Genomic DNA, 22036 nt, shown 5'->3' on the forward strand with positions numbered 1-22036 from the left:
TATAATAAGCCCTGGTAGTACAATATAGACATTCTTTGTTGATCATAACTTTGCAGCGCGAGAGTGGGTGTATTCAGAAATAAACATTGATTGCAATATAGTAATAACGTGGGATAAAACAATGTACAGTTAATGATACTGTTTGCAAAGAATCAAGGATTGTCAGCATTGTAGGATCCATCAATGTAGTAAACATAATCAATTCTTCAAACATTTTTTCAGTTCATTTAGCATGATCTTATCAGTAATGCATGTGTTCGTAAAATTGGGGCTGATCGATAGGCTTTACCTTAGATAAGGCTTTGGAGTTTAAGGGTATTTTTTGTTCATCAAACTTCAAAGAAGAAAGCACCAGTCAATTATCAGTCGCATACATTAACGGACGTTATTCGCAGAACATTCTGAAACAATTGGACCATTTGGCTATCAGATAGGTAAGGTATGGAAGTCAGTGATGCAAGTGACATGTACGAAGCCCAAGCATAGTGAGTACTTAAAACGATCTCAGATTTCCTTCTTAAGTAAAGAGAACGTCGTATCCGGAAGGGAAAATATATTACGCAATGCTTTTCCTTATGATTCGCCAAAAGCAATATCATACGTAACGCACAGAAAAAGGAAACTGACTAAGTTACCTTTTTCCCTTTATGCCTCTCTTCTTTTATGATGTCCTCTATTTTTTTAAAGCAGACTTTGTCCCGTTCAGTTAATTCCTTACCAATTTTTTCTTCCATTGATGAAACACAGTCTACAGTTACCAGCTTTACTTTCTCAACCATTTTTGGAGTATCTGAAATAAAGAAATTGTCTGAAAAAATGTTTGATTTAAAATATTGAGAAAATAATACCTCTATTGATTTTCATCGCTGCTAAATAGTAAAAGAAAGACTATAGTGCATGCCTTTTCTACGAACTATCTCTGAAATGACCTTTTGTCCTGCTTTGGATGAAAAAACTCAATATATTATTACAGGCTGCATTTTATAATTTTCTGCCAAGATCCATCGTTATTAAACTAAGAAAGAGACCGGAAACAAAATAAAACAAAATTATTTTTGTCTGATCACTCCCATTCGAAATGAACCGAATAGCTAAAAGCGACATAGGGATCATGGCAAAATTCAGTTAGGTAGAAATCACGTGTACATTCTATGTAAAAGGTTCTTCATTATTGGAAAAGTACCTGCAGTTGGTTTTGACCACGCCCACGCCCACGCCCTTCCAAGTAAACTTGATCCTCCTCCTCCTATGAGTAGAAAGCCATATCATATTATAAGGCCATAGCAGTCATTAGATCATTGAAAAATATACGGATTGAGAAAAAGTTTTTTTAGAATATCATACTGAGGTTCTGTCCTCGACGAGTGTCTCGTTTGTTGTTTTGAACTCTTTGAACTACGGCTTGTAGCTTAAATCGAAGGCGTCCTTGCTGACAGGACTATTTGAAGTTTGAATACTCTTAATTTTTTCCAATCTTCATTTATCTGAAAAGGACATATCGAAAGTTTGATTATTAAATACAGTAATGATGAGTTCTCACATTTACTGATGCAATATATTATTTCACAGATAGCCATTTCTCCTGTTAATCTGGATTATAAACTTACTTGACAATTAAAAGATCGGCCACATAGTTTCAAATTTCTTTTCATAATTGTAATAGATTTATTGGTTTGCCAAATTGTTGGGACAATTTTTCTCCTACAATTAACTAGCGGAACGAGGTAGTGCTCCGATCTAAGTTGTTAGGTATAGAATTCACTTTACAGGCATTCACTACTCATAAACATATACTCATGCCCACATCACTCCATACTCTAAACATTTGCATTAAAATATTAGCAGCGATATTTCACAGTAAACATTGAGATATACATAGTATACGTCATTAAGTTTTGCGTGTTTCTGAACTACGTATAAGCAATGATAAACAAAGTTACATAAAAATGGCTGCCGCTATTTGCCTAAGATGCGATGTTACCGACATTAAGGTATGAAGGGCTTTCAGGAAGAACAGTATTTTAGGTAGCAAAGTACATTAATGTCTAGTTGATTCTTGTAGTGGTACTTTACTGTAGTTCCACTCACGTTCTTGTCATTATTGTATAAGCTCATGAAAAAATACGTAGGATCGCACAGCATGGGTCTTAATCTCTATCCGAACGGGTACTGAGTGCTTAGCATGAAGCGACATCGCGACACCTGTTGGCATGGCAATTCCAATTTAAACAAACAAAATTGACCATCTCTCTCTCAACAAAATATAACGCATTCGAAATCGGGAGAGTTTTGCAAAAGAAGTTATGGATTGATAACAGTTGTAAAACATACTGTACTATAAAGATTCTTCACTTGCGACTTTTTCATAGTCCCTTTATGGGAAAAAGGAGTATGCATAAAGGATCCTGACAATGGCTGACTTGATAGACAAGAACGCTGGAAATAACTTACTCAAATATTGCAATATAAGAACATTTCAGGAAATTAGTTCTTAAACAACGCACCTTTATTTCGTTTTACTATTGCCATATTTCCGTTCTCCGGGGGTCTGTGAGAAAATAATCGAAAGTGAGTTGTAATCATTCAGTACCACTCTTCTCCCATTCGATGCCCTAAAGATTGTCTCACTCCACATTACCGTTGGAAAAAAGTTTAGAAGGAACATTCGAAGAACCTCATTATATCACAGAATATCATTTTGGTTGAGCGAAAGGGGAAGCAAAATGGACTTATACGAAAGATTGAAAAGTACACTCCACGTTTATGATTCGTTCATGTGTCGGTTAATAATTATAACTTTTAATTCAATAGCAAATACCATAACTAATTTCTTACACGTAGTTTAGAAAATGATTATTTATTGTGGATTACTTTTTTTAATTTCTCATGTAGAAACAGAAAATTTCAGAAAGTAATCTTTGAAAAATTTATCGTTATTAGGAAGCTAAGAGGCATGAACGACGAAAAAATTAATAGTTAGTAGTATAAAATTGCCTTTCAGATGGGGCCTGACTCACGGCCACTAAGTAATACAGTTGACCGGGCAATGCAAAAACATAATGTCGACGTCGACCTCGTCGAATATCTGGCACACGATGGAAAGGTACGCAAATAATGAACATAAGCTTACCCACTGGTTTCCTCTTCACTGTCTTCCATTTCAGATTCACAAGATGTCGCATCACTTCCTCCATCAGGCTCAGAGTCTTGATCTTCCTGAAAAGGTGCTAAAGAGATATTTAAGATATGCAATGTACCATCATGATATACATTTAGGGCTAGTGTATTACCTTAAGCGAACAGCAGAACATCGACACAGTATGTCAGAATGCATGCTGAGAAATTTCAGAGTTCCTTTGAGGTTATATGCGCCTCGAAAGTGAAGGACTTAAACTTTTGCTCAAACGTTCCTTGACTCAAAGAGAAATTCGATCATTATTTTATCAAAGCAAGAATAACAATCAGGAGTGTAAACCTTGGTTTTAGAGAAACAAATTACCTAAGATTTCCCGATATTTGAAATTCAAAATGACCGCCATCCCTGTGCTAACTCCATGAGGAAAAATAATCTTTTCGATTTTCGAAAAACTAAAACTGTGAAACCTTTTCTTTCACCAAGAACTTTCAAAATGAGCCCCAACAAGCGGTAGGCAAGAAGAGAATTGATAATTTTTAGAGCCCGAATTTCTGTCACTGAAGCGCGTTCTTTCTCATATCGAAACGTTACTTTCAAGTGTCATTACACATATTTTCAGCAAATTTGTTGCTCTTTATACAAAGCTCTAAAATGACAAGGTTTGTGTAGAAGAAAACATATTGTTTTTAAATTTATTTTTGCAATAATACAGACGCGGAGAGCAAATGTCTTGTCCTTAATAGAATATCGCCATTAACTGCAAGTTACTTCTTGTGGTGAATCCGAGAGTATAATTTACAAACTGTCCACACTGAAAATGCATTACATATACAGACATAGTTGACTAATCAATTTCCGCCAGAAGAAACTTAAGGTTCTGTTCCATCTTTATCGCGGTACTTTATGCCGAAAAAAAGGAAATCTTTCCCTCGAAAAGTGTTTCTGTAATAATGATCTTCCCGAGTGAAGAACATCTTGGTCTGGAAGTTTCTATTTCTGGCTGAAATTTTGGGATAAAAATTTACAAGAGGAACAGATGAACATTTTTAAATTTTGAGCCTGCCATTATGTCTTGATAAGGCCAAGCGGTAGCTTCACAGTGTTGTCGCATGCGCTTGGACAACCTCTCTGGTGAAGATCCGTTTGACACCCAGCATTCACTACGTATGTCAAAATCATGATCGTGTTTGCTTAGCGTTCAGGCGTAGACATGTAGGTCGATCGTGCCGCTTTTTCTGAAAAGCTCTCAATTGACCAATGATCGATGCCGGCACAAGCGGACAAGGCCAGACTTGTGAGAATTTTGACAATCCAATTTAACAAAGGTAAGAAACACAAATAGCAGCATATATCGGGTATTACAATCTACAGCACGATCTGTACTTATTATCAAATAAAACTGAGAAAAATGTCATGGCCAAACTCGCTTTCCAGCGATTGCCCGTGAGTTACGTTCATAAATGATTCTCAGACATTAATTTTGATCAGAATCCAAAAGGCCACATTTGCGAGTCAGACGAGTCGTGTCGGCGAGCAGTGTATTTGTACTTGTTTTTGCCACATATCGAATATTTTTGAGACACTCTGGTGGTTTTGACATAGCACTCGGAGCAGCGGATAAGTTTCGCAATATTACAAACGACCTCAAAAGAGGGATAAAACTGACAGTACTGTCAGTATTTGCAAAGGGTTGCACCCGAAACGTCAGTGTGTTTATTCTCTGCGATTTTGCAAGTGTTTTATTTCCCGCTTGTCGGTCAGTATTTTGCTGTATTAATTTTAACTTGTTGCACTTTTTATCCTCTGCCTTTTAAGAAGTATTTTATGTCCCGCTTGTCGGCCACTATTGTACTACGTTTCGCAATGGTCAACATCTTGTGGAGGGCCGTTCCGTGTACATGAATGGTACGTTCCAATAGAGACCTTACTGATAGCGAACACATGCTCGGCATTCAAGGCAGAGACGGAAACAACATCATGAAAGTAAGAAACTCGAAAAATGACTCCTCTAAAATCGAAAACAACCACAACGATATCAACAAGTGCGAAAGAGAGTCTGCAAATATAAAACAAAGGATCATACGACAATAAAACTTTTACGTTGATGCTCGGAGAGAATTATAAGTTTGAAAGCACTTGTGACGATATCGATGACACGCATTTTTTTGAAGATCCTTCGACGTCCTTGTTCTTGGAGAAAATGCCAACAGAACCATTAATTTACTACGCGAACACGTAGTCCGGGGTGGCAGCAGAGAAGTAAATGTTTCAAAACGTCCGATATAAAACGCGATTTCTCGCGGACGCCTACACAGATAGGTGCGAATGTCTAGTTTGAGCGGCCAAGCGCTGTACGCGGGGGAATATGACTGTTTTGATAGCTAACTGAAAGGGTTCAATATTATTTCACATTATAGTCATTTAAACTTGGTGAAGGCCCTTCGTATTTACAGATTTTTGACAACTAAGAAGTTATTTGGGGGACAATAGCTTGCTGTAATGATAACAGAAGTACAGATTTTTTTCGCGACATAATGCGGCACTTCGCCTCAAAATATACAGTTCTTAAATCTCAAACAGTATGAGACTGAAGGCTTTGGGGATAATGACTGGGTATCAGCTACCTATTTAACCCTATATTAGGATGTTGTTGAATTTCACGAAGAAGTCACAGATAATTTCATATGATGAAAAGGATGCTAGGATCAAGCAGTATCTATAAAAATCGGTAATAAGTATTTTCGAAAGTATATATATATATATATATATATATATATATATATATATATATATATATATATATAAACAGATTACTTCAAGTACAAAGTAATGAAATCTATTACTTAAGTTTCATGCATCCTGCAATCCTCAGGTAGAAGTGAAAGGATTACTAGCTCGACACTCTTACATATATGATTGGGACGAACAATTCTATTTGTAGGTGGTGTTAAAATTCGATAAATAATATTTGTTTTGGTGGCGACATTTTGAAACTAACTCAGAGCGTTTGTTTAACAGTGTAGATTTGTCATCATTGATAATGCGCAGCTTTTCTGATTTACAAGGATTACATCGCTTGCTTATGTTAGAGTAGCTCAATGCTTTATCAATGATTGACCACGAAATGTCAAAGACTTGGCCCCTTTTTCTTAAATTCCATACAAATTTTGACAACTCGGTGTCGTTTTTGTATCTCTCGTTACGGAACGATTTTATATAGTTAGTGTAGCGCGTCTTGAAGGTGTTATCAGTGAGGACGATGTAAACCCTCTCTGCATTGCCCTTCGTTGATACTTTGGCCTTATAAACCACGCCTTTGACTTGACAGTTACCCTTTAAGGGGCATGCCAACTTAACCCTGCAATGACGATCAGCTGGTTGTTCCTTACGCTCATCTCCGATGATTACCCTCTTATTATGCGATTTGATTATACTTGCCATATTCTTCATACAGCTATAACACACTTTAATTGTGTTTCTGTTGAAGATCTTGTGAAGCTTAGACCCCTTTGGTAAATGTTTGTCAACAAGTTGAAGAAATTTCCTGCCGATTTTAGTTTTCACATTCTTGATGCTTCCGGTCATTGTTTCTCCTCGCTGATTGTTTGGTCTTTGCAAATTCAATTTGTTCAGTGTAACCGCTTGCCTTTAGCTCCGTATTGTATTGACCTTTATATTTATCAAAGATGCCCTTATCAATAGATATTGTTGAGATACGTTTGCTTATTGCGTCAGGTATGTGTTTAATAATGGTTGGCGGGTGATTAGACTGCTCATGGACATACACACACACACACACATATATATATATATATATATATATATATATATATATATATATATATATATATATATATATATATATATATATAAAATACGGTATATATATATATATATATATATATATATATATATATATATATATATATATATATATATGAATAATAATACAATAAAAAATGGCGACTTCCTGTAACCATACGATTATTGTTGTTGGCCTTTCCTGTACTTTCACCTTTCTAGTTCAGGTTTTCCTTCACGGGTTCAACTACCTTTGCTCCTTTGAAAACAAATCCATGGGTAGTGAGTGGTATTTTGTAACATTTTGCACATACTTTCGTAAGCAAGATATAGAATCCATTGGTCTTCATTGATTAAGCTACATATTGTAGGTTCATTTTTGCTGCATATTCATGAGAACACGAGATCGAAGGAAAGTTGAGAAACGTTTCTTTAATCCGGAAATAAGCGAATAAATTATGAAAAATAATTAATGATTTCTTAAGGTAACTGTATACCATAGACCAAACTTACATAAACCGAATGCTATGCAACGAACACCCCAGTCTGACTCAGATAAAATAAATGCCATGTTGTCACGTGGCAGACAAGATCCTACAAAGGAGGATTAATTTGCCATTCGGAGGTCAACAACAGGTTTCATTTCAAACAAATACCAAACTCAAAATTCTACTAGTGCTACTAATTCAGAATGTACTTATTTTCCTGGCTTGTGTCCTTGAAGTCAGAATATTTCAGCTTTTTCACTCAAAGCTAGTGAGACAAAGATTTTTACTAAGTAGGTCGTCTAGGTCATTTAAGAAGTTCTGTGGTAGATATGGACATCTTATATCAAAATATGACAAATCTGTAACTCAGATGATAAGTATTCCTGGGTTTGACTCACAACACTAATTTGGCAACTAGCTGAATTACCGTACAACTACTTTGTCAATTTAGTTCAATTTTGACAGGTGTTGTATGCTAGCAGGGTACGCTTACCCATTCTCGGCGCCTGGTACCACCACTTAACTAGTGGTTCGAGATTGCACTATTGATTTTGTCATTGTTTGTTGTTGTCGTTTTGTTTTGTTTGTTGTTTCTTGGACCTGGTGATTTACTTGCCTTGAATGATAACGATTGCTGGGATTGATTTGATGTCATATTCACAGATCTGTCAATATCACATTTTATTTGAATATTTGGATAAGGTAAAATGCTCATACATCGCATCTTATTAGAGGTTGTTTCATGAGTTTCCATTTACAGGTTCTGCTACTAAACGACTTCTAGTGGGAAAAGCTTATTTCACATCATGGTCATTTAAACTTGCTGAAGGCAATTCCTCTTCAAATAACCATATTTTGACAAATAACAACAATATTTTAGTATAATACCTTGCTCAGATGGCGATGACAGAAACAAAGACATAGTTCGCTTAAAGACCTCGCCTAAACATGTACAGTTCTCATTCGCAAACGATTCGGGACCGAAGGCTTAGGTGATAACGACTATATCTAAAAGTTTTTATTATATAAGTAGTTTTGTTTTGCAAAAGCTAGGTGTTATCTGCTTACGCAATGCATATTAAGGGACTGTGAAATCTCATGGAGTGGCCATAAGAAATTTCAAATGATTAACTGAATACGAACATCAAGCAATATCTATGAATGTCAGAAGACATTTGTTTGACGTCAGGTATGCTTCACCTCTATTGTCCTGCTGTAATAGCATTTTTGACAGCAGAAAATATAAGAGACAGTTGATCATCTGAATGGAAAACACGGCTCAATTGATCTCGCAGAAATATAATAGGATCAATCTACGTAATAAATCCTAATTGGGTGACTCCATGTAATAGTTTAATTATTCCTCTGATTCCCCTGCATTACCTGCACTCTTACCTTTCTTTTCTAGGTTTTCCTGCAAGGGTTCAGGTATCTTTTCTACTGTGAAAACAAATACATGTATGGTGAGTTTCAATGGTTTTTATATCATACTTTCGTAAGCAATATGTAGAATCCATTGGTACTTATTAATTGAGCTACATATGTAAGGTTATTTTTTGCTACATATTCACTATACCACTAGATCAAAGGAACGTTAAGAAACGTTTTCTGAATCAGGAAATCCTTTGATTCTTTATGATAACTGTAAACGAATTAATGCCGCCTAATTATGTAAACCAGATACTTCAACTCTGGTTCAGATTAAACGCGACATGACTCATGAGATTAAGGAGTATTAATTTCGCTATTTTAAATCACTCATAGCATCCATCACAGTCAAATGCCAATTTGAAACTAAAATTATCTTACACAATAATGGAGTGTATATCATGATACCCTTATTTTGCTTGTGCCCTTGAAGTCACAATAGTCTGTGAATGTTATCATACCACATTCATATTTGGATATTTTAAGTGGGTAAACTGCTATCACATCGCATAGTATCAGAGGACGTTTCAGGAACTAAAACTTACAACTTCTGCAGCTAAACCACTTCCGCCGTGTAAAGCTTATTTCACATCATAGTCATTTGAACATGCTGAAGGCGCTTGCTGTTCATAAATTTTTGACAACTAAAAACAATATTTACGGGGATTATAGCTTTCCTCGATGGCGAATAAACAAAGAAATCGTTTACTTAGCAACTTATTGCGGTACTTCGCCCGAAATGTAAATTTCTCAAATTAAAACAGATGGAGACTGATTGGGATATGACTATATCATATCATTTTCAGTAATTTGTTTTTCCTTAAGCTATACGTGTCATTCCTATAGATATCGGAAAACATCCACTTCACATATGTCAACAGAAATAAGAGAAGCCAGTCGATTAATAAAATTGATATCAGGCACTTGATTTGATCTCACAAAAATAACATTATATCAAACTACAATATAATAAATTTCAAAGAGGCGTCACAGTGTAAAAATTTAAATATTCTTGTTGTCCTTACCTAAACTCTTTTTTTTCTTCTGTGCGTTTTCCTTCAAGGATTTTTCTGTTTTGAAGTTCGATCCTACAAAAACAAATACATATATATGGCAAATGTCTTCAATAATTTCCATGGTTTTGGTGTTTCATATTATATTTTTGATTATCTATAATACGTTTATTATGAGGCGTACTGCTTTTTAATTTTCATAATTACATAAATAATTTTATGTATGCATGACTTTTTTTGTCTGATTCATTTATAATGATTTTCTATATGTGGTTCATATTTTTATTTTTTGTAATATATTTTCCGAGTGGTAGTAGTGGTTTTTAGTGATTTTCTTGTGATTTTGTGGACGTATCACTGTATAACATATTTTACTTTTTTTGTAAAAATCAGCACTCATTGCACCTTTTACGCGAACTATTATACGTGTATGTATGTCGATAAGTATGGATGTATAAAATGAAATGAAATGAAATGAAAAGTCAAATCACAGCAGTGTTGTTATACGAAAACACTAAAACAACACTACTGTGCATTTATCTCTGCATGAATTCCTATGTTGTTTTTATGTTTTTGCGTGTTCTTGTTGGTTGAGGAATAAAAAAAATCTGAAAAGAAAAAATGGGCAATATTTTGCAATATGTCTATGTTGAGAAATAAACCTTTTATTGTTCTTGGCTCAAATGCATACTCAGATCACGTATCGAGCCATGATTAAACGACACGCAGTCGGATACGCATGTACTTCCTACGTAAATCGATCAAAAACATAAGTACACCCTCTCTTCGCTGATGGGAGTCGACAATGGTGTCAAAATCAACTGACGACTGACGAAAATACCTAAAATAAGCGACCGAAATTCAAAAGTTACCGCTGTGTCGAAAGCAGGCCGTATTCGCATACTAAGCGTGGTCTCGCTAGTGCCAAGATAGCCAGCTCAGCGCTGACCGGTTACCTACCACCACAGGCGAACGGGAATGAATTATCTAAAATATGATATTATTTTCGTAATTATTATAAATAATAAATTGTTATCATGAAACATTGATATCTCTAAATCTGAGTTAGTATTTCATCCTGGTTGAGCTTCTTTTTTGCGGAGCAGCACTCGATAAAATCGCTGTACGTGTATGAGTTCTGTACTTGACATAGGCGGGCGGCCGACGGTACGTCCACTCTACTGGGAGTATATAAAATGAAAGGTGGCCAGCTCACACAGCAAATCCTCTCTACACGGCTTTGAAAACAAACTTTCTATTTCATTCCCTCCTAATGTTTAAATCGCTGTATCTTCGTTGCATCACTGCTGGTTGATAAGCTGGCCATCAAATCTGCCTCGTTCGGCCATTCAGAATTTACGCCTTGTGAAACTATCGCTCTTAAAATGTTGCGCTTAGTCCGAAAAAATAGTCTCAAATTCTTGACCCCTTTTCATAGGGACATCCGGGAATCTCAGGTGGGCCCCGATGCCGTTGACTTATAAGCATAAATCATACATCTGCAGTTTGACCTCTGTGTACAGCCGTTAGGGTCATCAGGCAGAGGTTGCTAAGCGCTCATTGGTTGAACATTCTCTGATGTAAGCCTACTCTGACTTAGAGAAACACTTATGCCTTTACAATATGACATCGGGTTTCAGTTCCTGATTTGGTGTCTCATTTGTTTTCAAAAACTCTGTGAACTGTGACTCATGGCTTCATTCAAAGAGTTAAAAATACAAAATTCCACACTACTTTTAGAAAGTTTGATTATTGAATATAGTTATGATTTACTGATGCCATAGTTGCACGCATAGGCATTTCTCCTAATAATCTGGATGATATAATGGCGTGCCAATTAAAAAAACCGAAAGAAAGTTTGAAATTTCCTTTTTAAACGCGATTGATTAATTGATTTGCTGCAATGTGAGGACGATTCCTCTCCGTCAATTTGTAAGTTGAGCACGGTAGTACTCCGATTTAAGTTTAACTTGTCATGTATAGGATTTCACAATATCGGCATCCACCTCTCATAACCATATACCCATGCCCACAGCCCTCCATCCTGCAGACTTTTACCTTAAAATATTAGCAACGGCATTTTACGATAAACGTTGAGATACACATGATGGATGTCTTTTACGGATTTTTTCCCCTTCTATATGTATGATACATTTTTCTGGAAATGTGGCCAGTGGTTGACCGCCCTGGACCCCTGACAAATGCATATTTAAAAATAAATATATTTTGGAAAAAAATTCCGGCCGACCCACCTACCCTATTTTTGAAAACCATGTTGTCGGAACAGCACAATTTATTTATTTTGTCCTAAGATGCCATGTTGCGGACGTTAATATATGGAGGGCTTTCATGAACAAGTATGTTTTGGGTAGTAAACTCTCATAGTATGCTGATTCTGTAATAGTATGATGATTCTACCCTGCAATAGTTTCATTGACGTTCTTGTCATCGTCGTATAAGCTCAATAGAAAGTAAGAGGAGCGTACGGCAAAGGTCTTAGTCTCTACTAAAATGGGTAATGAGCACATACATGTAGCATGAAGTGACAGCGCAACGTCTGTTGACATGGTAATTCCAATTTAAACAAAAAACGGCCAGTTCTCTCTATTAAGTATGACGCAACAGAAATTGGATGGGTTTTGTAGAGAAGAGAGTTTTTGATTGATAGCAGTTGTATAGCACCTACACTGTAAACTTTCGTTTCTTGGGACTTTTTCAGAGTCCCTTTGTCCCAATATGACAGGATCCTGCAAATGACTAAGTTGATGACAAGCAATGTAGCTGGAACTAAGTTACTCAATTAATTAAAATTTGTTCTGTAAAAACAACAAGGTTTCAGGAAATTAATTCTTAAACAGCCCACCTTCATTTGGTATTGTTACTGCATTATCTCCGTTCTCCGAGGATCTGTGAGAGAACAGTCAGAAAGTGAGTGGTAATCCGCATTTTAGTCTATGTCATTCAGTACTGCTTTTCTCCAATTCGATGCCCTAAAGATGAATACGAATCATTCCATGCTACCGTTATGAATAAAGAGAAGTTTGGCATGAACCTTTGAAGAATCTCATTACGTCATAAAATTTCATTTTGCTTGAGCAAGAGGACAAACAAAGTGGACGTGACTAAGAAATTGAACAGTATAGTTACATTTATGACTCGTTCAATTGCCGATGAAACACTTTATCTTAAACGCCTAGGTAAACACTAAAATTGTAGTTAGAAACAAACTGCTTAATTGTGGATTATATTTTACAATCTGTAGTTACGAATCAGAAAATTCCAGATAGTAATCGTCCAAAAATTTATTGGTGAAAACGAAGTTGATAGTGGGACAACTGTCACCCTAAAATCTCATGAACGACGACAACTATACTATGAAAAGTTACGTTTCGGATCGGGCTTTAATCGCAGTCACTGAGTAATAAACTCTATGACTATGCAAAACAGAACGTCGACGTCGACCACGAAGGCAATGGATATTAAGAGCAGACGGAAGGTTGACGAAAGACTGATGAGCCTTAAGAATAAATAACAATATACGGAGTGAAAAAAAAGTCGAGACCCAAAGGTGATCAAAGGATATTGTGATAAAGTCCGGATCTCATTACTGCATCACATTACATTTCGGCGCCATGCGAAAAGAGTGATAACGACTCAAAAAGTTGATGAAACAAAATACAGAACTATATTGAAATACGGGAAGAAAGTTATACGGCAGCTATTTACCCCTTTCTGAAAGCACAGAGGGTTACTTACGGTTTATAGATGCCCTACCATAAGAGAATTTAAAGTAATTCAAATCAACGATGTAAAAGTGTAATCTACGTGTACACGTAACTCTATTTGTTCTATTTCTTAACAGTACAGTTAGCAATATACAAAATTAATTAACATACACGCTTGTTTCCTCTTCACTCTCACCGTTTTCAGAGTCACAAGAGGTCGCGTCAGTTTCCCTTTCATGCTCACAGTCTTGATCTTCCGGAGAAGATTCTAGTGAGATATTTAAGATGTGTAACATGCCATTGTGATAAACATGTATGCTTTGTGCATTATCTTGAAATTAATTGAATAACATTGACACAGGTATGTCAGGACTGCATGTTGATAAATTTCAGACAGAGTACTTTTCATCGAAACCATACGTTCAGGTGTAAAACTCGTAGCTTTGTTCGAATTTGTTCCTCTCACGATGTTTTCTTGCCTTGCTCTAGCAGGCAAGAAAACATAAGTTACAGCATAAGTAAGGAGAGAGAAAAAGTGATTGTTTCTCAATTTATTTTTGACAATGCTATAGAAGTGGCGAGCAAATTTTTAAAAAAAGCAAAATCGCCCACTAGGTTCGAATTTACCGGTGACTTGCATTTTAAATTTAACAATCTATCCACGCTAAAAGAGGTATTACGAATTCCCAACATTTCCACGTGATCCAAAAAAAAAAAAAAAAAAATCAACGTAACTAAAAATACGTAGGACAGAAACGCCCTAAGAGTTCTAATACGAACGTATGTGCATTAAATTTCAAAGAGGCAATGCTAAGTAACAGTTTAATCTTCTTGGTATTAACCGTACTCATACCTTTCTTTCCTCGGTTTTCCTTAACAGATTTTGCTATCTGCCCTCCTGCAAAAACAAATGCATGTATGGTGAGAGGCACATGTGATTTTCGTAAAATTTTGCAGATACTTGCGCATACAATATTTAGTTTCCATGGGTATTAATTAACCTTCAAATGTGCACTTATAATACATATCCACAATACTACTAGATTGAAGAACCGTAAAGAAACATTTCCAAAATCGGGAAATTTGCAAAAATTTGTAATATCCTCTTCAAAATTGCAATATAAAAAATGTATGATACTTCTAGATAACCGTATGCAAATGCCGTCAAATTATGTCAACCAATTCTAGTGTGTAAACTTATTTCGCATCATAGCCATTTGAGCTACTGAAGGCACTTTCTGTTCACAAAATTTTGACAAATGAAAAACAATATTTTTGGGTAAAATAGCTCTTCTAGATGACGAGAGAAGTAACAAAGACATTAGAGGGATTAAGCTTTCCGTATGCGTAGCGTTCTGCATAGACTCGGATTAAGACTTGGCTGGCCCAGTCGCTTGGCTTTCCTCGGCAGCAATAACTAGCTAGCCGAGAAAGGTTCACATGTCCATGAGCGTTCACTAACGATCTACTTAACAGCCTGCCACTAATGAGGCGGTCTACAGAAGTTTATACCTTCAATTTGTTGTTTTGATTTTTATATGCCCATACTTGAAGCAAGTCTAGATAGACTTGTTCGTGCAAACTCACACTCGACTTACACAGTTAATCTGTCTAAAGATTTTGCTATGATATCAGCTTAAAAGAACACAGAGACTAGAAATTGAAAATACTAAAAATTTTACTTTGTGTTTGAAAAACCGTGTAAAGCCACAGAGGTAAAACAAATGACAATTTTAATTTCAGTCTAGACTGAACGTTATCGGCAGTGCAGTATATTCGACGTCTGCCGTGCGTATGCCATCGTCTGCGAGTGTACCGCAGGAGGTACTTTTGCATTGTTCAGCGCAACTTTGTATCCTTTTTGTTACCTAAAATATCTCAAAATCAGAAGGCAATCGATATTAAAATGCGCATTAGTACAAAACGAAAGGCATGTCAGTTTTGAATGTCAAGTCTATGGCGAAGCGAGCGTGAAAATCGCTCTCGGAAAAGGTGTACGAAAAAGTGGCTGTTTCACGTAGAAAACTACTGCCAAACGACAAGAGAACGTGTAACATCATTAGAACATGATGAGAGCGCGCAGAAAAGGATGATGAATCCGTTCCCGTTCCGTTCCCGTATGAAATCTTAACCTCTTTATACACCCTTTGCGCCTGTCTCGAGGGGGTATGGAATTACGGGAAAGTACTAACCGGAAGTGCGGTAAAACATACGACAACAACTGTACTTTTAACACGGAAAGGTGTGGAAAAAAGTGAAATACGAAGTGAATATTTATGCTATAGCAAGAAAACATCTAGTGGTGCATGGGACTAGCTCTGGTAAGTGTTCGTGTGTGTGGTTTAGCACCGTAATATTTTATAACTGTAGATATCGGTGACTCGGCCCTCGAAGCGGGCGAATTGTTGAGCGGGTGACGCGTACTATGTGACTCGGCCCAGCTGACAGTAACGCGGGTACGTTGACCGTGCGCGTCCCGTACCCAAGGGACCCGTAGCAGGACAGCGGAACAAATTTTCGCAAACTTTCAAGTTTTTTCAAATAATTAAAAATAAAAATACAGCAATGAAAATATAAGTCAATAGAGTATGAAGTCGTTAAACTTTTGATGTTTTTCCTCGTTCTTCTGAAGATTTTGACGTACTGGCTATTGTTCGCCGGCATACGTTGTTGTGTACGTAGCGTAGTGAAAGTCTACAACTCGCCTGCTTCGTGGACCGAAAATCGCCGATATCTACAGTTGTAAAATATTACGGTGCTAAACCATGCAAACGAACACTTACCAGAGCTAGTCGCATGCACCACTAGGTGTTTTCTTGTGGCATAAATATTCACTTCGTATTTCACTTTTTTTCGCTCGAAAATCGCACCTTTCCGTGTCAAAGTATAGGAGTCGTCGTAGGTCTTACCGCAATTCCGGTTAGTATTTTCCCATGGTCCATATTCCCTTGCGACAGGCGCAAAGGGTGTATTGTTTGCTTAACGACTTCACCTCAACATGTACAGTTCTCATTCTCAAACAATTCGGGGCTCAACGCTTGGCTGATCATGACTGTATCTAATTAATTTTAAGTAGTTTTGTTTTGCATATGTTAGGTACGGTGTTACCATGTGAGGTATTATCTGCCTTCGCGATGCATATTAAGGTACTGTAAAATCTCATGGACTGGTCATAAGTAGTTTCAAATGATTAACAGCATACGAACATCAAGCAATACATGTATCTATGAATATCGGAAGACAATGTTTGACGTCAGGTATGCTCTATTCCTATTGTCCCGCTATAATAGTAATTTTTACAGCAGACTATATAAGAGACAGTTGATCATCTGAATGGAAAACATGGCGCAAAAATAAAATAGGATCAATCTACGTAATAAATCCTAATGGGGTGACTCCATGTAATAGTTTAATTATTCCTCTGATTATTCTGCATTACCTGCACTCTTACCTTTCTTTTCTAGGTCTTCCTGCAAGGGTTCAGGTACCTTCGCTCCTGTGAAAATAAATACATGTACGGTGAGAGGTATAAATGATTTTCACATAACTTAGCACATACTTTCGTAAGCAGTATAAAGAATCCATGGGTATCAATTGATTAAGCTACATATAGAAGGTTATAATTAATTTTTGCAGCATATTTACTATACCACTAGATCGAAGGAACATTAAGAAACGTTTCCGGAGTCAAGATATTCTTTGATTCTTTAAGACAACTGTAAACGAATGCCGCCGAATTATGTAAACCAGACTCTAAACTGTACACCCCTTCTCCTATTGAGATTAAATATATTCTGGCATGACATGACAGACAAGATACTTCAAAAGGCAGTATTAGTTTCAACATATGGCACAAGACCACTAATTCATTTCCCATAGGCCACCACAGTAGCGTTGAGCTCGATTTTCCTATTTTAAAACATTCAGCGGCACGAATCCTCTTAACAGGTGTTAGGTCAATGTCAGCTTGACTACCGATTAATTTTTCGTGTGGGCAAGTCCACGGAAATTTTGAGATAGCGATGAAAATAGCGCCCTCAGTGGTGTTTTTGACAAATTTCAGGCTTATTGTTATGATTTCTATTAGCCCTAGAACTCCTCATATTACCACCAAATGCTTCAGCCATTATTCACAACAGTCTGCATTTTGATTCAGGCAGAAAAATATCTTTACAAAAATTCTTGACGTTAAAGTTCAAACTAAACAAGCATCCATGCAGATATCAAAACTTCAAGGTCTGCACTATTTTTCTTCCGAACTATGTGAATTAGTGATCTGGTGCCATATAGAGGCACTCTTAGGTTCCATTTAAGCAAACGCCAAACTAAAAACTCCCTACACGGTATTGCAGTGTATATCATGATACCCTTATTTGCCCTTGCTTGTATCTTTGAAGTCACAATATTCCGTGGATGTGATCATATCACATTCATATTTGGATATTTTAAGTGGGTAAACTGGTATCACATTCAAAGTATCAGAGGACGTTTCAGGAACTACAACTTACAATTCTGCAATTAAATTTCTTCTGGACCAGGTGTGTAAAGCTTATTTCACCTCAAAGTCATTTCAACTTGTTTAAAGATCCATTAGCTGTAACTTTGGTCATTTTTTTTATTTTGTTTGTTCTGTGTATCATCTGCAGTTTCTGGTTTGAATCTCTGAAACATGGAGAAATTCCTAATATTTAGCTCATAAATATACCCTATATGATTATTATCTGCATTGTTATTGTTTAAATTTTGTGTTCAGGTCCGGACAAGAATACAAGTATCAATTATCAACAATAGCAATGGTTATTTCACATATACAGGCAGTGTTGGCAAGCAGGACACCGGGCATTGGTCATGATGATCGGATTATAGTAAAATTCTGTGGTTGATACATTGAAACAGAGTAATGAAAAATTAGTCAAAAGTTACAGCTAATGTCCCTTTAAGGCGCTTCTTGTTCCCAATTTTTTGTCAACAATAACATTATTTACAAGTACTATATTCACGAAAGAAATGGAATTGTTTTGCGACTTATTGCGGTACTTGCCTGAAATGTAATAAAAAAAGTTGGAGACGGATGGGGATATGACTATCTCTTATGATTTTCAGTATGTTTAACCTTAAGCTATCATTAAACGTGCAATTTGCTTCTTTAAAAATGCATTTTAGGAGGTGGAATGTTACGAGGTGATCACCAGTAGTTTCATATAATGAAAAGAATGCGAACATCAAGCAATATCAAATTGAAAGACATTCACTTGACGTATGTCAACAGAAATAACGAAAGGTAGTCGATCATCCAAATCGATAACATCGCTGATTTGATCTCCAAAAAAATAACATAGCATCAAACTATACAGCAATATAATAAATTCCGAAGAGGAGTCTTCGTGTAACAATTTAATAATTCTCTTTGCCCTTACCTATACTCTTTCTTTTCTTTTGTACGTTTTCCTTCAAGGATTTTGCTCTTTTGAAGTTCGATCCTACAAAACCAACTACATATATATATATGGGTAATGCGAAATTTTTCAAATAAAGTTAAACAGAGTATGTTATTAACGAATATTCCTGGGTCAAATCAGCATATGTGTCATTTGTGCTCCGTCAGACATGAGACGAAGTCGAAGCAGCCACAAACTTTACCTATCCTGATCCAACGCAGAAACTGACTTTATCACATGCACAAGCCAAGTTTGTCGTCTCCGAACAAAAAATACGGGATTTATTCTCTGGTCGTTCTACGTCACGACGACCCGCGTCTATGTCATCAATTTTGGTGCGTCGGCCCTTTTTTTGCGTCGATCTTCGGTGTGGTCGTAAATGTAAACAAACAACATGGCGGCCGATATTTCTCCCACGATCAAAATGTATCTGACGTGAAAATATCGCAAACATTAGTCGTGATTGACAATACATCATCTAGGCAAATTTTAACCTTATCATATATTTAACCTTTAAGCGCAGTTCCGACGACTTTATCCTTTTAACTATAAACTTTCGTTTCTTGGGACATTTTCAGAGTCCCTTTATCCTAATATGAAATATGCATACATGATCCTGCAAATGACTAAGTTGACAGGCAACGTAGCTGGAACTAAGTTTCTCAAATATTGCAATATTTGTTTCGTAAAACAACGATGTTTCAGGAAAATGATTCTTAAACAGCCTACCTTCATTTAGAATTGCTACCTTCGTATCTCCGTTCTCATTCAGCATTGATCTTCTCCGATTCGACGCCCTAAAGATGAAATATTACGAAACATTCCATATTACCGTTATGATAAAAGAGAAGTTTGGCATGAACCTTTGAATAATCTCATTACGTCATTAAATTTCATTTTGCTTGAGCAAGAGGGCAAACAAAGTAGCAATCGCTAAGAGATTGAAAAATATAGTTACTTTTATACTCGTTCAATTGCCGATAAATAATTTTAACATTCAAAGCGAAGGTAAACAACAAGATTGTAGTTTGTAACACTTATTAAAAACAAACTGTTTCTAATAAGATGATATTTTCACAATCTATAGTTCAAATCAGAAAATGCAAGAAAGTAATAGCTGAAAAATTTATTTGTTCAAACAAAGTTGAGAGCGGGAAAACTGTCATGCTAAAAATTCATGAACGACGACGACAAATTTACAATCAAAAATTACGTTTCGGATGGGACTTAACTCACGGGCACTGACTAATAAACTCAGCCTGACCGTGCAAAACAGAGCTTCGAAGGCGATGGATAGCAAGAGCAGACGGAAGGCCGACAAAAAGACTGATGAGCCTTAAAAGTATTTAACATATGGAGTTAACAAAGCCGAGACCCCAAGATAACCAAAGGATAATGTCCGAATCTCATTACGGTATCACAGCAAAGAGTTCCTACATTTCGGCGCCACTTGAAAAGAGCGATATAAACTAAATAATTTCTTGAAACAAGATATAGAACTATATTGAAATAGGGCAAGAAAGTTGTTCAGTAGCAATGCACCACTTTCTGAAAGCACAGAGGTCAATCGCGGTTGATGTATCTATGCCCGACTATAACATAATTTAAAGTAGTTCAAATCAACGATATAAAAGTGTCACCTAATTCTATTTGCTATATTTGATAACAGTACTTTTTGTATAGTAATATACAGACCAACCAGTATACACAGAATAATGTAAAACATTTATTAACATACACACTGGTTTCCTCTTCACTCTCATCGTTTTCAGATTCACAACAGGTCGCGTCAGTTTCCCCATAATGTTCGAAGTATTGATCTTCCTGAAAAGATCCTAGTGAGATATTTCAGAAATATACTATGCCATTATGATGTACTCTTAAGTTTTAAACATTTTCTTGAAACGAATTGATTAACATTGACACAGTTACATTAGAACTGCATGTTGATAAATTTCAGACAGAGTACTTTTCTTCGAAACATTACTTTAAGCGTTCAGGTGTATCATAAAACTCGTAGCTTTGTTTTATTTTGTTTCTCTTACGATTTTTTCTTGCCTTGCCCTGATAGAAATTTATTTTTGCAATGCGATAGAAGTGGCGAGCAATTTTTTTTTCAGGAATGGCAATCGCACACTAGGTTGGAACTTACTGATGATTGGTTGTATGGATATAACAAACTGTGCACGCCAAAAGAGGTATTACATATAAAAGCTCTGTTGACAGGACAAATTCTCAACATTTCCACATGCTCCAAGAAGAAAATAATATAAGTAAAATACGTAGGACAAAACAGCCGTAAAAGTTGTAATACGAACGTATATGCAATAAATGATATGAGGCGATTCAGAGTAATAATATATTTTTTTCTTTTTGGTATTACCCATACGTTTGGCTTTCTTTCCTCGGGTTTCATTCACAGATTTAACTGCCTTGCCTCCTGCGAAATAAATGCATGTATGGTGAGTGGCACATGTGATTTTTGTATAATTTTGCAGATACTTTTGAAAGCAATATATAGAATCCACTAGTATTAATTTATTAGGCTACAGATCATTTTTGCTGCATTTTCACTACTACTAGATCAAAGGAACGTTGGGAAACGTTTCCGGAGTCCAGATATTCTATGATTCTTTTAGACAAGTGTAAAATATTTGGAGGTGGAATGTTGCAAAGTGGTCACCTGTAGTTTCATATACTGAAAATAATGCGAACATCAAGCAATATCTATAGATATCGAAAGACATTCACTTGACTTACATCAACGCAAATAACGAAAGCAAGCCAATCATCCAAATTGATAACATCGTTGATTTGATCAAGAAAAAATAGAATAGCATCAAACTATATAGCAATATAATAAATTAAGAAGAGGAATCTCCTGTAACAGTTTAACAATTCTCATTGCTCTTACCTATACTCTTTCTTTTCTTTTGTAGGTTTTCCTTCAAGGATTTTGCTCTTTTGAAGTTCGATCCTACAAAAACATATACATGTGGCTTCAATA

The 22036-nt window shown here is 36.1% G+C and overlaps 1 protein-coding gene across 8 annotated transcripts in view; it reads right to left on the minus strand.

Annotated features, from left to right (window-relative positions):
• Positions 1-22036, minus strand: part of LOC139131303 (uncharacterized) — a 61842-nt gene that overhangs the window by 1678 nt on the left and 38128 nt on the right. For 3 of the 8 annotated variants that reach the window (XM_070697308.1, XM_070697303.1, XM_070697311.1), the window contains 14 exons: positions 21944-22006; positions 21413-21469; positions 20768-20864; positions 19759-19826; positions 19009-19083; positions 17043-17087; positions 14445-14489; positions 13763-13859; positions 12730-12773; positions 9879-9941; positions 8821-8865; positions 3131-3227; positions 1184-2548; positions 636-808 (listed from right to left, as the gene is read on the minus strand). In XM_070697308.1, coding sequence (XP_070553409.1) covers positions 2485-2548; positions 3131-3227; positions 8821-8865; positions 9879-9941; positions 12730-12773; positions 13763-13859; positions 14445-14489; positions 17043-17087; positions 19009-19083; positions 19759-19826; positions 20768-20864; positions 21413-21469; positions 21944-22006 — 860 coding nt within the window. In that variant the 3' untranslated portion in view covers positions 636-808; positions 1184-2484. The remainder of the gene's footprint in view (positions 1-635; positions 809-1183; positions 2549-3130; positions 3228-8820; positions 8866-9878; positions 9942-12729; positions 12774-13762; positions 13860-14444; positions 14490-17042; positions 17088-19008; positions 19084-19758; positions 19827-20767; positions 20865-21412; positions 21470-21943; positions 22007-22036) is intronic. The other 5 variants (XM_070697310.1, XM_070697307.1, XM_070697305.1 and 2 more) reach the window with 5 other exon arrangements.

Source organism: Ptychodera flava, chromosome 4, assembly GCF_041260155.1.
Source record: "Ptychodera flava strain L36383 chromosome 4, AS_Pfla_20210202, whole genome shotgun sequence".
Lineage (NCBI taxonomy): Eukaryota > Metazoa > Hemichordata > Enteropneusta > Ptychoderidae > Ptychodera > Ptychodera flava.